Source organism: Kwoniella europaea, chromosome 3 (assembly GCF_036810445.1).
Source record: "Kwoniella europaea PYCC6329 chromosome 3, complete sequence".
Taxonomy (NCBI): domain Eukaryota; kingdom Fungi; phylum Basidiomycota; class Tremellomycetes; order Tremellales; family Cryptococcaceae; genus Kwoniella; species Kwoniella europaea.
Window position 1 is genome coordinate 569334 of NC_089489.1, and position 17340 is coordinate 586673.

General features: G+C 44.3%; 8 protein-coding genes across 8 annotated transcripts; 4 read left to right on the plus strand and 4 right to left on the minus strand.

Annotated features, from left to right (window-relative positions):
• Positions 1-29: 29 nt before the first annotated feature.
• Positions 30-1364, plus strand: V865_008079 (uncharacterized protein; the record flags this gene model as incomplete). Its single annotated transcript, XM_066231818.1, has 6 exons — positions 30-180; positions 255-346; positions 412-558; positions 644-743; positions 842-1052; positions 1157-1364. 6 exons carry the CDS (start codon positions 30-32, stop codon positions 1362-1364), a joined length of 909 nt encoding a protein of 302 aa, XP_066087915.1.
• A 332-nt stretch (positions 1365-1696) lies between these two features.
• Positions 1697-3693, minus strand: V865_008080 (uncharacterized protein; the record flags this gene model as incomplete). The annotated part of the gene is made up of 12 exons (XM_066231819.1): positions 1697-1724; positions 1778-1798; positions 1873-1940; positions 2016-2090; positions 2256-2561; positions 2664-2845; positions 2921-3018; positions 3087-3181; positions 3247-3297; positions 3354-3413; positions 3521-3586; positions 3673-3693. 12 exons carry the CDS (start codon positions 3691-3693, stop codon positions 1697-1699), a joined length of 1071 nt encoding a protein of 356 aa, XP_066087916.1.
• A 403-nt stretch (positions 3694-4096) lies between these two features.
• V865_008081 (uncharacterized protein) lies at positions 4097-6740 on the plus strand (the record flags this gene model as incomplete). The annotated part of the gene is made up of 10 exons (XM_066231820.1): positions 4097-4521; positions 4594-4660; positions 4717-4805; positions 4898-5255; positions 5380-5635; positions 5778-5927; positions 6012-6151; positions 6236-6299; positions 6368-6490; positions 6586-6740. 10 exons carry the CDS (start codon positions 4097-4099, stop codon positions 6738-6740), a joined length of 1827 nt encoding a protein of 608 aa, XP_066087917.1.
• Positions 6741-7005: 265 nt separating this feature from the next.
• V865_008082 (uncharacterized protein) lies at positions 7006-8129 on the minus strand (the record flags this gene model as incomplete). The annotated part of the gene is made up of 4 exons (XM_066231821.1): positions 7006-7475; positions 7586-7679; positions 7781-7886; positions 8011-8129. The coding sequence occupies 4 exons, from the start codon at positions 8127-8129 to the stop codon at positions 7006-7008; spliced, it is 789 nt and encodes a 262-aa protein (XP_066087918.1).
• A 318-nt stretch (positions 8130-8447) lies between these two features.
• Positions 8448-9926, minus strand: V865_008083 (Sua5/YciO/YrdC/YwlC family tRNA threonylcarbamoyl adenosine modification protein; the record flags this gene model as incomplete). The annotated part of the gene is made up of 1 exon (XM_066231822.1): positions 8448-9926. One exon carries the CDS (start codon positions 9924-9926, stop codon positions 8448-8450), a length of 1479 nt encoding a protein of 492 aa, XP_066087919.1.
• Positions 9927-10415: 489 nt separating this feature from the next.
• V865_008084 (uncharacterized protein) lies at positions 10416-11309 on the plus strand (the record flags this gene model as incomplete). Its single annotated transcript, XM_066231823.1, has 5 exons — positions 10416-10461; positions 10547-10652; positions 10719-10837; positions 10967-11193; positions 11250-11309. 5 exons carry the CDS (start codon positions 10416-10418, stop codon positions 11307-11309), a joined length of 558 nt encoding a protein of 185 aa, XP_066087920.1.
• Positions 11310-12022: 713 nt separating this feature from the next.
• Positions 12023-14539, minus strand: V865_008085 (uncharacterized protein; the record flags this gene model as incomplete). The annotated part of the gene is made up of 8 exons (XM_066231824.1): positions 12023-12312; positions 12385-12845; positions 12915-13309; positions 13405-13486; positions 13611-13757; positions 13855-13984; positions 14058-14304; positions 14417-14539. The coding sequence occupies 8 exons, from the start codon at positions 14537-14539 to the stop codon at positions 12023-12025; spliced, it is 1875 nt and encodes a 624-aa protein (XP_066087921.1).
• A 2257-nt stretch (positions 14540-16796) lies between these two features.
• Positions 16797-17214, plus strand: V865_008086 (uncharacterized protein; the record flags this gene model as incomplete). Its single annotated transcript, XM_066231825.1, has 2 exons — positions 16797-16803; positions 16913-17214. The coding sequence occupies 2 exons, from the start codon at positions 16797-16799 to the stop codon at positions 17212-17214; spliced, it is 309 nt and encodes a 102-aa protein (XP_066087922.1).
• Positions 17215-17340: the final 126 nt, after the last annotated feature.

Here is a 17340-nt window from a genome sequence, read left to right on the forward strand (position 1 = left end):
GCCATAATCGTAACAGCACAAAAAGCAAAATGACCCCACCGTTACTCAACACCAAAGAAGATTATCGAAAGCTAGTCGATTCCGTCGACACTTTCCTACTAGACTGTGACGGGGTGATATACCATGGACCAAAAGTCGTACCCGGAGTCAAGATCGTGCTTGACATGTTCAGAGAGCAAGGTGAGCTGTCCTTTTCATGCGTATCAAAGCAGCATAAGCGAAATAGCTCACAATCATATCGGATAATAATTTAGGTAAAAAGATAATCTTCGTGACTAACAACGGAACGAAATCGCGAAGAAAGTTGAAAGAGACATTCGACAAGCTAGGTCTGGGAGCAACCATCGTATGTCCCCTTCCAGCTACCTCTCCTACATGTATGCATCGATGTAGCTGATCTGGTGGATGTAGGAGGAATGTTTCGGTTCAGCATACGCTTCAGCAGTATACCTAGCAGAAGTGATGAATTTCCCCAAAGACAAGAAAGTCTATGTAGTCGGTGAAGAAGGTCTGGAAGAAGAGCTGGATTCGTTCGGTATACAACATTGTGGTGGTAGTGTGAGTGCCCCCATTTGTTCATAGCTATATAGCCGATATCATCATCCAGAAAACAAAGCAGCTAATGGATATCGACGTATTGTAGGATCCAGAAGATAGAGAATTCAAGCCTCCTATAGTATGGGAAGATTTCAAACCTGATGATTCTGTAGGAGCCGTGTTATGTGCCTTCGATTCTTGGATAAGTGAGTATTTCATTAACCCTTTCCACAATGCTCGACAATCTCACTCACCGAACAGCTTAGTAAGAGTCTTCCACTGACGATTCATTCGATTCCCACAGACTACAAGAAAATGGGCAAAGCCATGACATACCTCCGAAACAACCCCGAATGCGTCTTAATCCAGACTAACACCGATCCAACTTTCCCCACTCACGGTTCCCTATATCCAGGTTCAGGTTCATTATCAATCGGAATAGTGAAATCCTCAGGGAGGAAGCCATTGGTAATCGGGAAACCAAATAAACATATGATGGATGCTATTTTGGCTCAGTGAGTGTCACTTACAAATACAAAACCAGGGCTGTTGTTTTTCTACATCATGTACAGTTACATAGTAAGAACCACAGGTCTAATTCTTCTTCTGATTGTTATAGCCACAAATTCGATCCGTCCCGAGCATTGATGGTAGGCGACAACCTCCTTACCGACATTGAATTCGGCTTGAACAGCGACATCAGAACTTTATTGGTCATGGGCGGTGTGACACCTAGAGAGTCCATCTACGGTGAAAATCCAAGTAAAACTGTCCCTACTTATGTCATGGAGAGTTTCGGTGATTTGGCTGTGCTAGCTGAGAAATGAGATCTAGATATTGCTTGAAGAGCGTTGGGAAGGGAAAAGATGGGCAGGGTGGTCAACCAACGTGCCAATTGCTTGCTCTGGGAAAATCTCACTGGATATACTTCAGTTGCTACAGAATGAACCACTAGCATAGAAGTAGATAGACTAGATGAGAAGTATTTTACATGGACATACATGCATTGATCATCACTACCACGATGGGAAATGACTGGAAACTTCCCCTTCGCCATAGCGCTCTACACCCATCGATCCCTATCCACTGGGAGATCCTCAATGATCAGGGACCGAATATACTGGAATACTGGAGTGATAGTGAAATTCAGAGAATTGACCTATTCGTAATCTTCAATATAACCGATCCTAATGACCAACAATCAGCTTCTGTTCTCTATTTCGAATGATCATCAACTCACATGTTGAATTGCTTATATACACTGATCACGAGAGCATAGAGATATCAGCATATACGCAAAGACCATATCTGGAAAGTGGAACAACAATCACTCACGTCATAACCTTCGCGATGAAAGCTTCGAGATGGAATATTTTCTTCGAACCCATCCTCATCCTCAATTCCTAGATAGGCGAGACATCTCCTTATCAGTTCTAAAAATTCCGACCGATAATGAGCTGTTTTAGGGGATCACTCACGTAGTAAGCTGCCCAATGGACTATTTGCGGTTTCAGCGCGTCATCTACTCTGTCTACTATCCTTTCTGATATTGTCTGGGGAAAGGAGATGGAACAATGTCAGCATCAGATTGAACAATCTTCTCAAAGTAGACAACATCCATTCTTCTTCAGCCTCACTCCACTTCAATTTCGAATTATCCAACCGCTTTTGCAGGAAATGACAGAATGAGATTCCAGCTTTGAACCTGAACTACTCACCTTCAACACCACCGTTGGCGGTATACAATGACTCAACAATTCATATATCTTCCCTCTTACATCTAACAATCTCTGAGCACTTTGTTCTTGGATGATTGAATCGGCGATCTTTGAACAATAAGTCTCCCAATCGGGTTTAGCAACTTCTATATCACCTGTCAAATCGGGTTTCTGCATTTTCATAGCTTCAAACACTAGTAATGCTTTCCTGAGGTTACCCTGGGAGGTTGAAAGGATCGATTTGGTAACTGGGGAAGGAAGGGAGAAACGCTCTTTCTTGGCTACGTGTTGAAGGACTTTGGTCATCTGTCGAGAACACATCAGATATCAGCATATATTCTGCTAGAGGAGATATAACAAGGGAAAAGAGCAAGAGGGAGGGGATAAATGGGAACGGATCATACCCACCTCATCATCGCTTGGCGCAGCAACTCTAACCAACAGGCATCTACTTCTAATCGGTGCGATGATCTTACTCGTACTATTCGCACAAAGTATCAATCGCATATTGTTCATATACTTCTCCATCGTCCTTCTGAGTGCCGCTTGAGCATCTCGGGTCAACGCATCGGCTTCGTTTATAATGACGACTATAATTACGATTCATGTGAATCAGCTGAATCCGTATAAGGTGTGATGAGATAGCTGATATGGTAGATACATACCCTTGAATCGCTGTTTCGCATTTAGATCTACCTGTTGAGTCTGAGCGATCTCCTTGAGGATATCTTGGATGACAACTCGATCGTACATTCCCACATCCCTACTCGCAAGATCAGCTAATCGTACGAAACGAAGTACCAACCAGCTGAGAAGCAGAACGAAACATACGAAGGTGTTAATTCGATATGATAGTTCGACTGCACGACATTCACATCTAGTTTCCTATTAGAAGGAGTGACGAATACTCTTTGATCGATTCTTAACTGGAAGAAGAAGAAATTGGTATTAGCTATATGTACCTTATCGACGAGATTCAGGAGGAGCTCACTTTCTCTACACCTGGACCGTATAGTTCTCGGAGTGTACACATGATCCTTGTCTGAATATATGTCAGCTTGATTGTCAACGGCAACGTGATAGAGCGAGCTGACTCACCTTCTTACCCGCTCCGGATGGACCGTAGAAGAGGATATGGGGGAAATCGCCTGAAGCAGCCTATCAATATACGTCAGTGAAGGAGCTGTAGGGCACGATTTCTGTGCGGTATTGAGGTAATGAAGTCGGCTTCAGAGAACGAATGACAGGGCTACATTGCAACTTACTAATGAACGCAACCTTGAGGACAACTCGGGATGGTAATGCAGCTCATCAAGCGAGCGAGGTCGGTACTAGCCAATAGAATCAACTCGAGTTCAGCCAGGCGCCCATTGTCTATCCACTGGTGATGGAGTCATGGGGTTGAACAAATACTCACCTTGTCGACCCACAGAGACATGGTGTACTAGCGCGATCGGTTTATCCCAAGACGAAGATGGTGTTGCTGGGGGTTTCTGTTTGTATCTTCCGTTTTATCTTGCGGTGACAAAGGATTGTGAGCATGCGATCGCTTTCACGGCGAGCTGCTTGAGGTTCTTATCTAAGCGATGGGTGTAGTCTATGTGAAGGAAGGAAGAAGATGAGAATATGGGACATGAAGATGAACATGAGTGAGTAGCTTGACGCGTACTTGAATTTGACACTGTCAATCGAGAATTGTGCATACAGCCGTGCCTGATATTTGCTACTATGACAACCACCCAAAGCAACGCTCAAAATCTCATTCAACCTCTTTTGTCCCACCTCTTCATCCATCACCAAGCTCACGAGGGAGTACACCAGCAAGACATGCTCGACCCCTAATGGCACCTTACCAATCCTCATCCCATTCATCCCGTTCCAACGAGTTCTCACCCACCCCACCCGCTCACTCGCCATCCCAATCATTACGGGCGCTCGAACTGTCTACCAACGATGAACCTCCTTTATTAGGTAGACACGGTCGATCAAACACTATAACATCCTTGGGTGGATTCGATTTCCAACATGCTCTGTTACCGCTGTCATTGAGTGGGGAGAACGAGGATGGCACAGTTGCCAATGGTCAGATACGGCATGAGGAAGAGAGACATGTCAGTTTGATACATGGTATAGCCCTTATTGTAGGCGCACAAGTAGGATCAGGTATATTCAGTTCACCAGGTGTGGTAGTTGGTGAAGTAGGTAGCGTGGGTGCTAGTCTGGGTGTATGGTTGATGAGTGGTATATTAGCTTGGACAGGTGCCAGGTGAGTTTGCACCCTATTTCTTGTCAACTTCACCCACAGAGGATGATTGCTGATATTCGATTTGTGTTCCAGCTCTTTCGCTGAATTAGGTTGTGCAGTCCCACTCTCAGGTGGAGCGCAGGCTTACCTAGCTTATGCGGTAAGCTCGCATCAGGTCTCCAGCTCTTGACGAAAAGCTTATGGTACGATGAACAGTTTGGTCCTATGACTTCTTATCTTTTCACTTGGACTGCTGTCACGATGTTGAAACCAGGTAGTGCAGCTATGATAGCTTTGATCTTTGGGTGGGTACAATATAAATCACCCAACTTGACCTTTGATTCATCCATGAATTTCTAGCATCCCAGGGTCGTAGCTAATATAAGTATTTGTGTAGGGAATATATAAACCGACTACTCTCACATACATTTTCAACTCCCTCATCAACAGAAGAAGTCCTAACAGTTTCCGAATGGTCCATCAAAATAACAGCTACCATAGCCTTAATCCTCGTATCACTACTCAACATTCTCTCTAGAACATCAGGATCAGATTCGACATTGATACTCACAACGATCAAAATTGGCGCTTTGATATTCGTAGCCATCCTTGGATTCATAGCTTTACTGAAAGATGGACCTGGTGAATCTCTGAGTGCGAGTGGTTTGTTCGAAGGTACGAAAAGTGATTTGAGCTCTTATGCTATCGCCCTGTATTCGGGTTTATGGGCTTTTGATGGATGGGATTCGTGCTGTGTGAGTGTTAACTAAGAATCTGAACTTCTTGGACCCACTTCATCCCCTTCAGAAGGGATCTCCTTCAGATAGCGGTTCTCAGAAAATCTAGATATTGAAAACATATGCTAACATGTCTGCACAGTGGGTAACAGGCGAAATGATCAACCCTTCTCGAAACCTCCCCCGAGCGATCCATTCATCCATGTCAATCGTCCTAACCTTATTCATCCTAGCGAATATATCATATTTCATCGTGCTCTCTCCCGAGATCGTAGCGGCGAGTAACACCGTAGCGTTGGATTTCGGTAAAGCCACTATAGGTAAATTCGGTATGGTCGTCTTTAGTGTATTGGTGGCTGTTAGTTGTTTTGGAGCTTTAAATGGAGGTTTCTTCACTAGTAAGTTTAGTCATCTGATGACACACATCGTCAATTGTCGTATCACAGCATGTCATACAGTGATTTTCTGCTATTCGCATTACATTACTTGTGATGTCCAGGAAAGGATGGAATGGCTGATTTGTGACTCTGGTTGTATCAGCTGCCAGACTGATCTACGCAGCATCGAGGGAACATTTTTTGCCGTCCATCTTCTCAAAACTCCATCCTAAAAGACGAACACCAGATTATGCAATAGGTTTGCAAGCGGGTTTAGCATTGTTCTTCGTGATTTTTGGAGGAGGTTTCAGAGGTGAGTTTAATGAACTTTCATCGCATTCAACTCCAAGTGACGATGACGAGACACTGAGTAGAACTGATCGATTTCAACTTTCAGCTCTACTGAATTTCTTTTCCGTCGCATCATGGTTCTTCTACCTCCTTACTGTGTTGGGGTTATTGATTTTGAGGATAAAAGAACCTCATCTGGATAGACCATATAAAGCTTGGTTGATAAATCCAGTCATATTCTGCGCAGTGAGTTTACAATTCTTTCTGAGAACAGCCCTGAATCCCACTTGAATTGGTAATTGATGCTAATGTTGTTGATCAATGATTTAGGTAGCAATGTTCTTGCTTTTGATGCCGATCTTCGCTGCTCCCTTCGAAGCCCTTGCTGCTTTCTGTGAGCTATCTCGATTTCAATGTATCTGGGAGATTATGACGGCTGATGTGATGAGTATGACCGAACAGTATTCATAGGTACAGGTGTACCGATGTATTATCTTACTTCCAGATCAAGGAATCAAGCTTCCAAAGGATACAATGCAATGGACGGTGATAGGGATCAAAGTGAATTCAAGGCTACTATAAGCGGTGAGCGATTATAACCGTGGCTCGTCGGGATCATCAATCATCCTGGGAGATGTGCCGTGCTGATCAATAATGGGGACATGTTCTTGTATTCACAGATGCCTGGTCGAAGTTCACCGAAGATCTCCATAACATCTTACCTGATAGATGGCAATCTTCCACCAAACAACCAAATACGATAGGATCGATAAGTACAAGAGAAGAAAGAAGAGGGATGTTAAGGGAAGAAAACCTTGAGATGTCCGAAAGGTAGGTAGGGGATGTTTTCGGGTATGTCAGTTCAATCATAATGCATATATAGATTAGATCAGATGGGAATGGGCATGGGAGATGTACATTATATTCATACAGTATACATAATTTGGGACGATCACAAAAGCAATGAATCGTCTATCAATGCTGGCGTAACAATGCATTCACCTCCTGACTTCCTTATTCTGTATGCCCTTTCAGCTCAGATATGTATTGTAGCAGACCTGAATATCACAATAATTCGGAAATGCCCCGCTTCAATCCATTTACCTCCTCCCCTTGCCTCTCCCTCTCTTTCCACCTCTCGTGCCTCCCCTACTACCACCACCACCATCTCGTTCCCTGGCCAAAGCAGCTTTCTTCGTCCTTCTCCTAGCTTCCATCTCCCTTCCCTTCCTCCTCTCTGAGGCGGTCTCCATAGAAGTAGATTTCTTCTTTTCTGCTTTTTTCTTCTCACGGAGTTTCTGCAGTTTCGCACTACTTGGAGGTAACATCTTGACTTTTGGCTTGGGCTTTGGTTGCTCCTCTTTCTGCCGAGAGGATCTTTCACCATCTTCACCCTCTTCGTCTTCATCCGAATCGTTCATATTAAAATCATCTTGGATAGAAGAAGGATCGAAGTCCTCTGTTATGGTCACAGTAGCTAATTGATCTTCATCTGAATATTCTTCTTCTGCATTTTTGGATGAGGATGGGCCTGGTCCAGCTACATCATCCTCATCGTCTTCATCCTCATCTATATGACAATGTGCCGTTCAATATCAGCTACATTTGATAAACCTACGCAACGAGTATACCCCAGTGGTCTAATCTGATGTGTTCCGAGAAAAAGGAGACCATACTCACCCTCATCATCATCATCAGAAAGATCTTCCAATCCCATAGCTCTCCTTACTGATTTTACATTTTCAGCTGCTTTTTTCCTCAAATCCGCTCTTGCCTATGATCAAAATCCGGAATCATCAGTATATGCATGTCGCTGCAGATCATAAGATCCTCACAGATCATCTGAGAGAATCGACAAAGCGGAGGAAAACCCACCTCTCGACGTTCTTTCAAATGAGCCAAGTGATCCCTCTCCTTAGCTCTCGCTTTCTTCTCATCTGCTTTGGCTTTCTTACGTTTCGAGAACCCTGTTAACCATTCCCTATTGAGTGATTATACAGACATGCATATCAGCTTCACACACTTCACTATATGCTGATACTACAGTCTCTTGCACTAGATCCTGTTATACGATCATCATTCATACTCTTACAAGCACCACTCACCTTCTCGCTTCATCGTCAAATTTGATTTCCTCCACTTGCTCCCTCCTGGCTTTCTTTGCTCTTTGGATATAGCTTGCTCCTTCAGTCAGGAGAGCGACGTTAGATTTGGGTTTTGACATTTTGCTTTTGACTTTGGTACTATTACAGGATTGAAGGTGATTTACTGTGTGATCACGTTGACAGATGATGATGTTGAATCATGAATGCAGACAGGTGGACAAGAGGATGTTTGAATGTTTTCAACTTTTTATGATCGACAATACTCTTCACGGAGATTCGTCACATCTCCGTCATAACCATACATCGTCATTGTATGTGCAGAAAATGAAAGGTAAGATGCTATGCATAGACTATTCATAAATTAGGAAGCAGGTATACAAGTATACTAAGATCTATAGTGTATATGCATTCTAATGCGACTCTAGGGGAGATGAATGTCATATATCTCCCGTGACATCCACCCAAAACGTATTCCCTTCCGCTCCTCCTCCCTGCCTTTTCCCATCTTCATCATCCTTGACATCACCAACAACCCCACCTCCTCCAACGGCTTTCGTCACTCTTTCCATGACTGCCAGTCCCAGCCCTTCGTCTGAGCATCCCTCGATTAAAATCGCGTCCACTCCCATTTCCCCATCTCCTTCATCTTGATTTGGCGGTATGCGTTCGAGGGTCAACATACCTGCGAATAGCTTTTGAGCTGCACTTGACGCGTCTTGCCCTAGCGATACAGGTATCAAATGAGTATCTTCCACCTCATCCACCGAACTGGATAATTGAGAGTACAGAGGAGAATTGTCAAAATGCAATACCCCTATTCTCTTCTTTCCTTTTCCACTGGACGAGGAGAGTGTACGTTGAGATATCTGTCTCACTACTGCCTGAGCAGACGATTCGGCGTGTTGAGGAAGGTTATCAGGACGAGGGAATACCGTATTGGGTTTCAAGAGATATACAGGAACTCGTGGTGAATAATGTCGATATTTCATTCCTGGCGTTGAAGGTGGTAGAGCGATAGATTTGACATTATCGATCATTGATGGTTCTGAACTACCATTTATCTTCGGTCCATCCTCTTCTTTGGGTATCCTTGTAGAATTCTGTTCTCCTCGCTCTTGAGACTTATTCGCTATCCAAGGTTTACCATGTAACAATATCCTCGTTAGTCCTTCCTTTCCATCAACTCTTTCGACAACCTCCTTAATCCTCTCGATCCCCAATCCACCAGGTCTCAGTACGTCCACGATCCCTCCACCACCTTTCCTCCATCCCAATCCATTGATCACCGTACTTTCCACTCCGACCCCACAATCACCTCCATCTAGTATACATCCCAGTCCCTCTGATCCATTCAAGTCATTATACACATGTTGAGCCTGTGTCGGACTGGGTCTTCCAGATGAATTGGCCGAGGGAGCCGATAAAGGCAAATCCGAGTGATGTATCAGTGCCAAAGCCAAGGGGTGAGATGGCATTCGAATAGCATTTGTCTGAGGGGCAGGTGATGGTGGAGGATTTATAGCTGGGAATAACAATGATAAAGGTCCAGGCCAGAATGAAGTGATTAGAGCCATGTATAACTCAGATATCTGATAATCCCTCGGGATGACTTGACGTAACATGTTTAAGGAAGATACATGAATGATCAATGGGTTGTCGGCAGGACGCTTTTTGATTCTGTATACTGATTGGATAGCAGCTGGATCGAGGGATGATGCAGCTAGACCGTATACTGTCTCGGTAGGTAGGGCGACTGTTTGATGATTGTGTAGGTGTTTAGAAGCAGTTTCGAGGTGAGGTAAGATGGTCGGAGGGATTTCGAATTTGGGTAAGTCGAGTGGGTGGGAAGAGGACGAAGAGGGAGTGATGCGGATGGAAGGGAAGTCGAGACATGGTAAGATTGGTGTGTTGGCCATGGTGGTGAGTGGACGTATGGGGGTTAGAGATGATCTGCCATAGGGACATAAGAATTAGCATCAGGCGATTGGACGGAGATTTGATGACAGCTTACTGGATTGAGCTTCTGATGTACGCCTTCAACCTTAGGACAGCTCTTCTCATGCCTCTACCAGGCTACTGTTGTACTTGGGTGTTGGGTCGATGTTGTTACGATTGATGATATGATAGTTATCTGCTCATCATCATCATCATCATTCAACTTTTTGAAATTCTGGTTCCGACGGTAGAAAGATCACGTGACACGGTGCTGACAAGCGCTGTGGATGCATGCTTGTCTAGCCATCCAAGCCGATGTATCTTCTCTGGATCGCAATGAACCATATACATAGGCAGATCAACCACCAACGCCCACCAGAAATCGCTATCAACAAGCTCGTCTGTCTGCAGAACGCCAAGATAATATCTTGAAACCGACACATCATCTTTATCGAAGAGCTTTCGCAGACATGGCGAAGATTGTACCTCCTATGAACTTTGGTTTGGTCGAAGATGGTAAGGCTCATCAAATCTTCCGATGTTCCGTCCCATCTGACATAATAACCGTATTGTACTGATGAACTATTTCCACTATGAAAAGGCTTCTATCGGTCTGCTCAGCCATCCGAGTTGAATTTTTCTTTCCTGGAAAAACTAAATCTCAAGACGATAATATGGGTAGGAGCTGAAGAACCCTCCGAGATCTTGTAGGTGAAGACTGCTGCATGATATCCCGTGGAATGATAAATTGATCGTGTCCAATGATCTGGTAGGCTATCATTCCTCGATTCCCAAGGTATCACTCTACACAATCTCGCTCCTCAGGTATCGTTGAACCCTCATTTCCCACCTCCATATACGGATAGTGGGGTCGTACCTATATCAGATCATTGTGAGTGATACCAAACCGCTTCATCTTAGATGCTTGATTGTTCTTATAATCCCTCATCTCCATCTTCACCCTATGTTACACTTGAATCGAAAACTTCACACAGCAAATATGCTGAGATTATTATCACAGACCACCTCCCTCCCCTTCCACCTCCTCCTGAACCACTAATCATCCAATCCCTCACTCTCCTCCTCCGTCCATCCACTTTCCCCACATTGGTATGCTGCAACATGGGAAGACATCGTACAGGAACGGTAGTAGGCTGTTATAGGAAATTACAGAGGTGGGCTTTGAGTAGTATATTAGAGGAATATAGGAGGTACGCCGGGATGAAAGTCAGGATATTGAATGAACAGGTGAGTGTTCAATCGATATGTATGGGATGATGGGCTGATATAAAATCCTACGATAGTTCATTGAATTGTTTGACACGGATTTGGTGTCGATAACGGCCGAACAAGCTGTAGCGTAATGGTAGTATTGTCCTCAAGAAGGTACCGATAATCACAGTCTAACGCATATATCGCATACATATTCTTTCTATGGAGTGAAATTACATCAAAACAGATTCACGATCCTCAACTCGAGTCGAGTGCAAGACTTTGGCTTGTGGACGTGTCTCCAGGTCTACAACAAGACACGTATGGGGTAATCGATGCACTCGCATCCAGCAGCTAAAACAATCACAGTGGACTCGTATTTAGATGTTGATCAGATTTAGAATGGCAAGCGCTAAGTCACGGGCAAGAAGATAGATGAATGTATTTATATAACTATGGAAGAAGGGAATCCGTTGATCTCTACACCATTATAGCTTGTATAACTAGTTATATACCTTTACCACTTGTGGCTATCACGCGATGCATCTTGCTCTATATCCGGTTGGACTATGCCTTTCCATCTGACTTTTGCAACTCTCGCATACCGCATTTGTACCAAGGGTACCCTCACAATGTTACTGCAATGCTGCACATGACCTGTGATTATCACAATACTCGAATGCATAGACAGATAGGCTACACGCATATAAGTGAGATAGATATATACGAGATGATTAATGATGTTTGACATATATTAGCTATAGCTATATAAGATAAAACGACTTTCTGTTCTGACAAATACTTAATACTAATACTTCAGGATGATAGTTCCAAAGAAGTGAAAGATCTATTCGTTTCAATCCGTTTATACCGCAGCACCTTCTGATCTCTTTGGAGAATCAACGTATTTACCACCGTGACTTGGGTAAGAAGTAGCAGTCGCGATGATTGAAGGTGGTTTGGGCAAGTGTTTTTGGAAGAAGAAGTATCTCTTGATGAACCATGGTGCTGACACTGTAGCCTCGTGTCTGAAGTATTCGGAAGTTGGTACTGAGAACACTTGATCGAGCTCCTCCAGAGTGAGTTGTTTAGTCTCTCTGATGAAACAGAAGACCATGAACCATGCGATCAAGTTCAACCCAGCGTAGAAACCGACTGTAGCAGCCCATCACACATATACAGTCAGCCCAAAGTTATCTAGATGAATGTAGAATGATAGTGACTCACAGGCACCAGTGGTGGTCATGACGGTTCTCATTCTAGGGAAGGTAAGACCTAATACACCGGCAAAGAAGTTGTTGATGAATACGACAAAGGCCATACCCTGTTCTCTCTGGATGGTAGGGAATACTTCTGCTGAATATTGGAATGCCACTGGACCTTCACCGAGGGAATAACAGATTGTGAATAGGTAAACGAATAGAACTACTGGACCGACTCGTGAAGCTTGAGATCCCGACGTCTTGAGGACAGATAGACCCGCAGCAAGAAGGAAGATACACATGAGAGGGAAAGTGATCAAACACAATCTTCGTCGACCAACGGTATCGATGAGGAACAAAGTGGGGATGGTGAAAATGACTTGGACCGCACCGTAACCCAGAGAGGCGAAGAGAGCTTGATCGTCGGTATATCCTACATCGGTAAAGATGGTAGAACTGTAGAAAGAGATGATGTTGATACCGCACCTAAGGAATACAACGTATTAGCTGAGTCCTCATTATGTCTATGTATTGAGTACATGAAGGTTTACTCACATTTGTTGGGCAAGCATGGCAGTAGAAGCACCGTAGTTGGCTCTTCTGATTCTAGGTACAGTGAAGATATCTCTCAACCGAGTAAAGTAATTGGATCCCTCAGCAACGTGAATCTCTTCAAGGTAAATCACATAAGAGTAGTAGTAATCTCTAGCAGCGATGATAGGGTGAGCTCGGAGTTTGAGGAAAGATTGGAAAGCTTTGTCGTATTTCTTGTGTTTCATCAACCAACGAGGAGATTCGGGAGTAAGGTAGATACCACACATCAAGATGAAAGCTGGGATAAAGGCGGAACCAAGTTGAAGTCTCCATGCGATTCTTCCGGTGTCTTTGACGATACAGTTCGCAGCAAAACCAAGGAAGATACCGGCGACAACCCACAGTTGCCAGAACATCTACAGTATCTTGTGAGCTCTTACGATCTTTATGAACTAGAACGAAAGATATATCGAAGAAATGGGACATTCATTGATTTGAGCGAGAAACTCACAGTGAGGGCACCTCTGACTCTAGCAGGGGCCAACTCGGCAGAGAAGATGGGAACGGTCGCATTCTTGGCTCCGATACCAATACTGTAGATGATAAGGCGTCAGTAGGGGTTCTGAGACTCTGGAGGCGAAGAAGGGTAAAGGGGAAGGAGATGACGGTTTACTATGTGTGGGGATGCGGGGTCATAGGGTATCCGGCAGTACTCACCCCATGACAAATCGAATCGCGAACAACGCTTGCCATGACTTGGCGAAACCAGAAGCGATGGGAGTAGCAGTAAGACAAGCAGAGGTGAGGAAGATTTCACCTCGTCGACCAAGGTAGTGATTTAGAGGATCCGTAATGAAAGCGCCACTAACGGGATCAGATCCGCCACGCACATAACAATCAGCGATCGTCACAGCGATGATGTATTGCGGAAGTTGGTTATCAAAGCTTCGAGAGTACTCACATGAGACCAGCAGTCAAGAAAATGATGGAGTTTACCAGACCGACTTTCCATTCGTCACCACCAGTGCCTGAGATACCGAATTCTTGAGGGAACGAAAGGTTCGCACCGTTTGAACCGGTTTGATCCCAACCTATTGATGACAGTCAAGTAGATCATCAGTCAACCGTATGAACAAATGCTAGTGTGAGAGCAACAAGACCTACCTTGAGTAGCAGCACCAAGGGCACAAAGACCAACGGAAAACCACAAAATCCTTGGACCATGCCATTTGTGATCTCGTTCATACAATAGAGCAGCCACTTCATCCGAGCCGAGTCCAGGGATGTTCTGGAAGTTATGTTGATCTCGAGCTACTAACGCTGCTCTACCGAAGAGATCGGCGTATTCGCCAAGATTGTGGTTGTTTGCAAATGCTTGAGCATCAGCTACTACTTGTTCGGAGCTATCCCTCTATTAATGAGAATACCAAGAATCAGCTCGTCAGATCTTGGCAGTCGATTCGGTACAATAAAATCTCCTATCTTTGGTCTGGGCAGGGAGTAAAGGAAGATTGAAGACTCACTTTAAGGGGATTATGAATGACATGAACGGCTTGAGGTGTAGACTCTGGCTCATCATTAACATAATCATTCCTGTTCTCTAGATGAGCATCTTCAGTCTTCGTAGCAGCGTTCTTTTCCGCCATATTGATAAACTATTGTTATTGATAATCGATGATCCAATGAGATTCCAGTACGGTGTTGAGATGAGAAACAAAGGAAGGAATCGGGGGGCAACAATTTTAGTACCGATTCCCAAAAGTGGAGCTATATATACATGTCGAGTAGTCAAAAAGGTGATCGGTTCTGGGGGGAAGGACAAAGGGGAGGAGGGGGACACCATACGAAACGCTAAAAGATAATTGGATCCCCTTCTTGCCCCGAGGTGGTAAAGCTTAACACTCAGGATCCCAGGATAACCTCGGATGGGCTACGCACTGGGGCTCAGACAATCCAAAGGAAACTGATGGCACTGTAATTTATTTTTGTTTTCATTTTTTTAGCTCCCTCCTGGAGGCCAAGAGGACGAGGGACACGTCAGAGGCGCTATGTTAGCGTTAAATCACTAAGAACCATATGGTGCACAGGGACTGAACAAATACAAATAAAATGAGAAAATCTCGTAATCAGGGTTGTAAAACGTTGAAACCGGATACTTTAGCCGAAATAGCCGGCGGTGTGGATTGAATCAGCGTGAGAACTTCTTCTTGTGTGCACGTCGGACAGACCCGCAGGATACAGGGATATGCTTGCTATGCTCGTGCGAGCCGCGACAGATATCGGCGTCTGACCAATCGTATGCACCTGAAATCGTCGGATTGTCCTCTCAGGACAGCAAGAGCCAAAGAGAACGGGAAGCGCAGGCAATTAACTGATCTAGAACGTTTGAGGAACGAGATCAAACAACTTGTCCCTTCCTCTTCCTGACCAGTAAGTCATCTGCCATTCCAATAGTCCTATTCGGTCACCCCAAAAATTACCACCGAGGACCGACCAAAATGATCATCGATGTTCCTCGTTTACGCGTTACGAGATGCATAACATTTGTATTTGCATTTGCGTAAATGCTAAGCATATCCGACGTGGTCTCGAGCAGAAGGTTATCGTAGGCGCCTGATCGAAGAAGTAAGCTGGCTTCGCTTAAATTTTCAAATAGAGTGGGAATCCCTGACAACGGGAATGGGGCAGGAGGGTCTCCGGAACGAGCCGCCGAAATGTACCGTACTCCATTCAGTGCTGCGTCGTTCGCTTCGTGCTCTTACATCATCCGCGTGGATCGTGGTCTTATGACTACTGGGTATCAGGCGTGGAGTTGAAAATGAAGCAATTCAAAATAAATGTTTTTTTCGAAAAAGTCTATTTATGGTCAGCTGGTATTCGTCAACATCCCCGTGGAGCACTCTATGACCATTCGGTAAAAGAGAGGAAGAACCAGAGCGATCGAGACGAGACCCAGTAGAGTAAAGTTTTTATGACGATCATGATGATCTACATGTCATCATCCTTTCTTTTCATTGGAATGATCAGCAGACCAAATCAATGATAAGATTACAAATCGCACGACCTGCGAGTATCCATTCAAAAGCAATCGATTGGTAAGCCAAGACTTTAGTTGTAGAGTATCTGAATGAAAATTCGAGTTCCTCCCCATCGAGTTAAACGCCCCAATCATGCTCCAATCCCATTCATCATACGAAGCTCGATTTGTTGGGACCTCGATACGCTTGCAAATACCAGTGGTATGATAATTCGGGCGAACTATCTCCTTTGATCGTCATCACCATCATTTTCACTGATTCCAAATCTCTCAAACCCATCGGAAAGGACTCGATTCGATCATCCGTTGATCATCGGTTTGGCCTCAAATCAAATCACATGACTACTCGTGTCCCACATCTGCTTTCGTGCGAGGATGTGTGTCGCAGTTATGAAGATTGTATCATAGGATTACGAATATATGTGTGGATGGCGTAACGAAATGTTGTGTACAAAGGTTGTTGTTCTATCAAAAGGAATCGCAGATGATCCGAAGACCGAACAGCTCGAATCCTTTGTTAAGCGGTATCACGTTTCGTTCGATGGTCTTTTGTTGAGTATGTTCCCGTTTTAGGGACTTGGACATGAGTACAATGGATAAATTCATTCGAGATGGAAATGGAGGGACGAAAGTCCGCTATAGCATCATCATCTTTGACTCCTAATAGCACAAGTAGGAATTGGGCGCAGAAAGGGACGGACGGACGGGACAGGGAGGGGACGAGGGGAACAGAAGGTCGGGGGAGACAAGATATATAAAGCGTACTGAGAGAAGTTGAGTTCTCTCTCTCTCAACCTGCTGAACCCTGCTTGCTTGTACATATTTCACAATCTATACTCCCACCATCAAATACGAACGTAGACAACATGACCAGTGAAGATAACACAGCCGCAGAATCCAACTTATCCACAAACACTGCATCTTACACTCAAACAGCTCATCCTAACGACATCTTCGAATTCCCTTCAATTCAAGAACCAAGACTTTGCCTCCCATTCGGCTTTATGCAAGAACATGGCCATAGCAAGAGATCACGCAAGGTCTTACCAAGACCTCAAAGATGCTTATGCTGAATCGACCACTCTTGAAAATGCTAGATCGAAGCTCATCGTATCTCTCACTGATGTAAGCCAAGCTCGAACGATATCGGGGGATTCCTCTATGTGTGTAGCTTGTACTGCCCATCTTACCGATCGAGGTGCGGGGTGGTACAAGGGCAAATTGCAGACTGATCTATGGGAGTTGGAATGTGAAGTTGCACAATTGGGATTGAAGCTGGAATAGCACTACATTGACATCTTAATTTTCGTATCCCTTTGGGAAAACTAACACTGATGACGTTTTTGGATACATTGCTGTTGTCGATAATGCTGTCATATGAAATTATGCATATGCTGTACATATAACGTG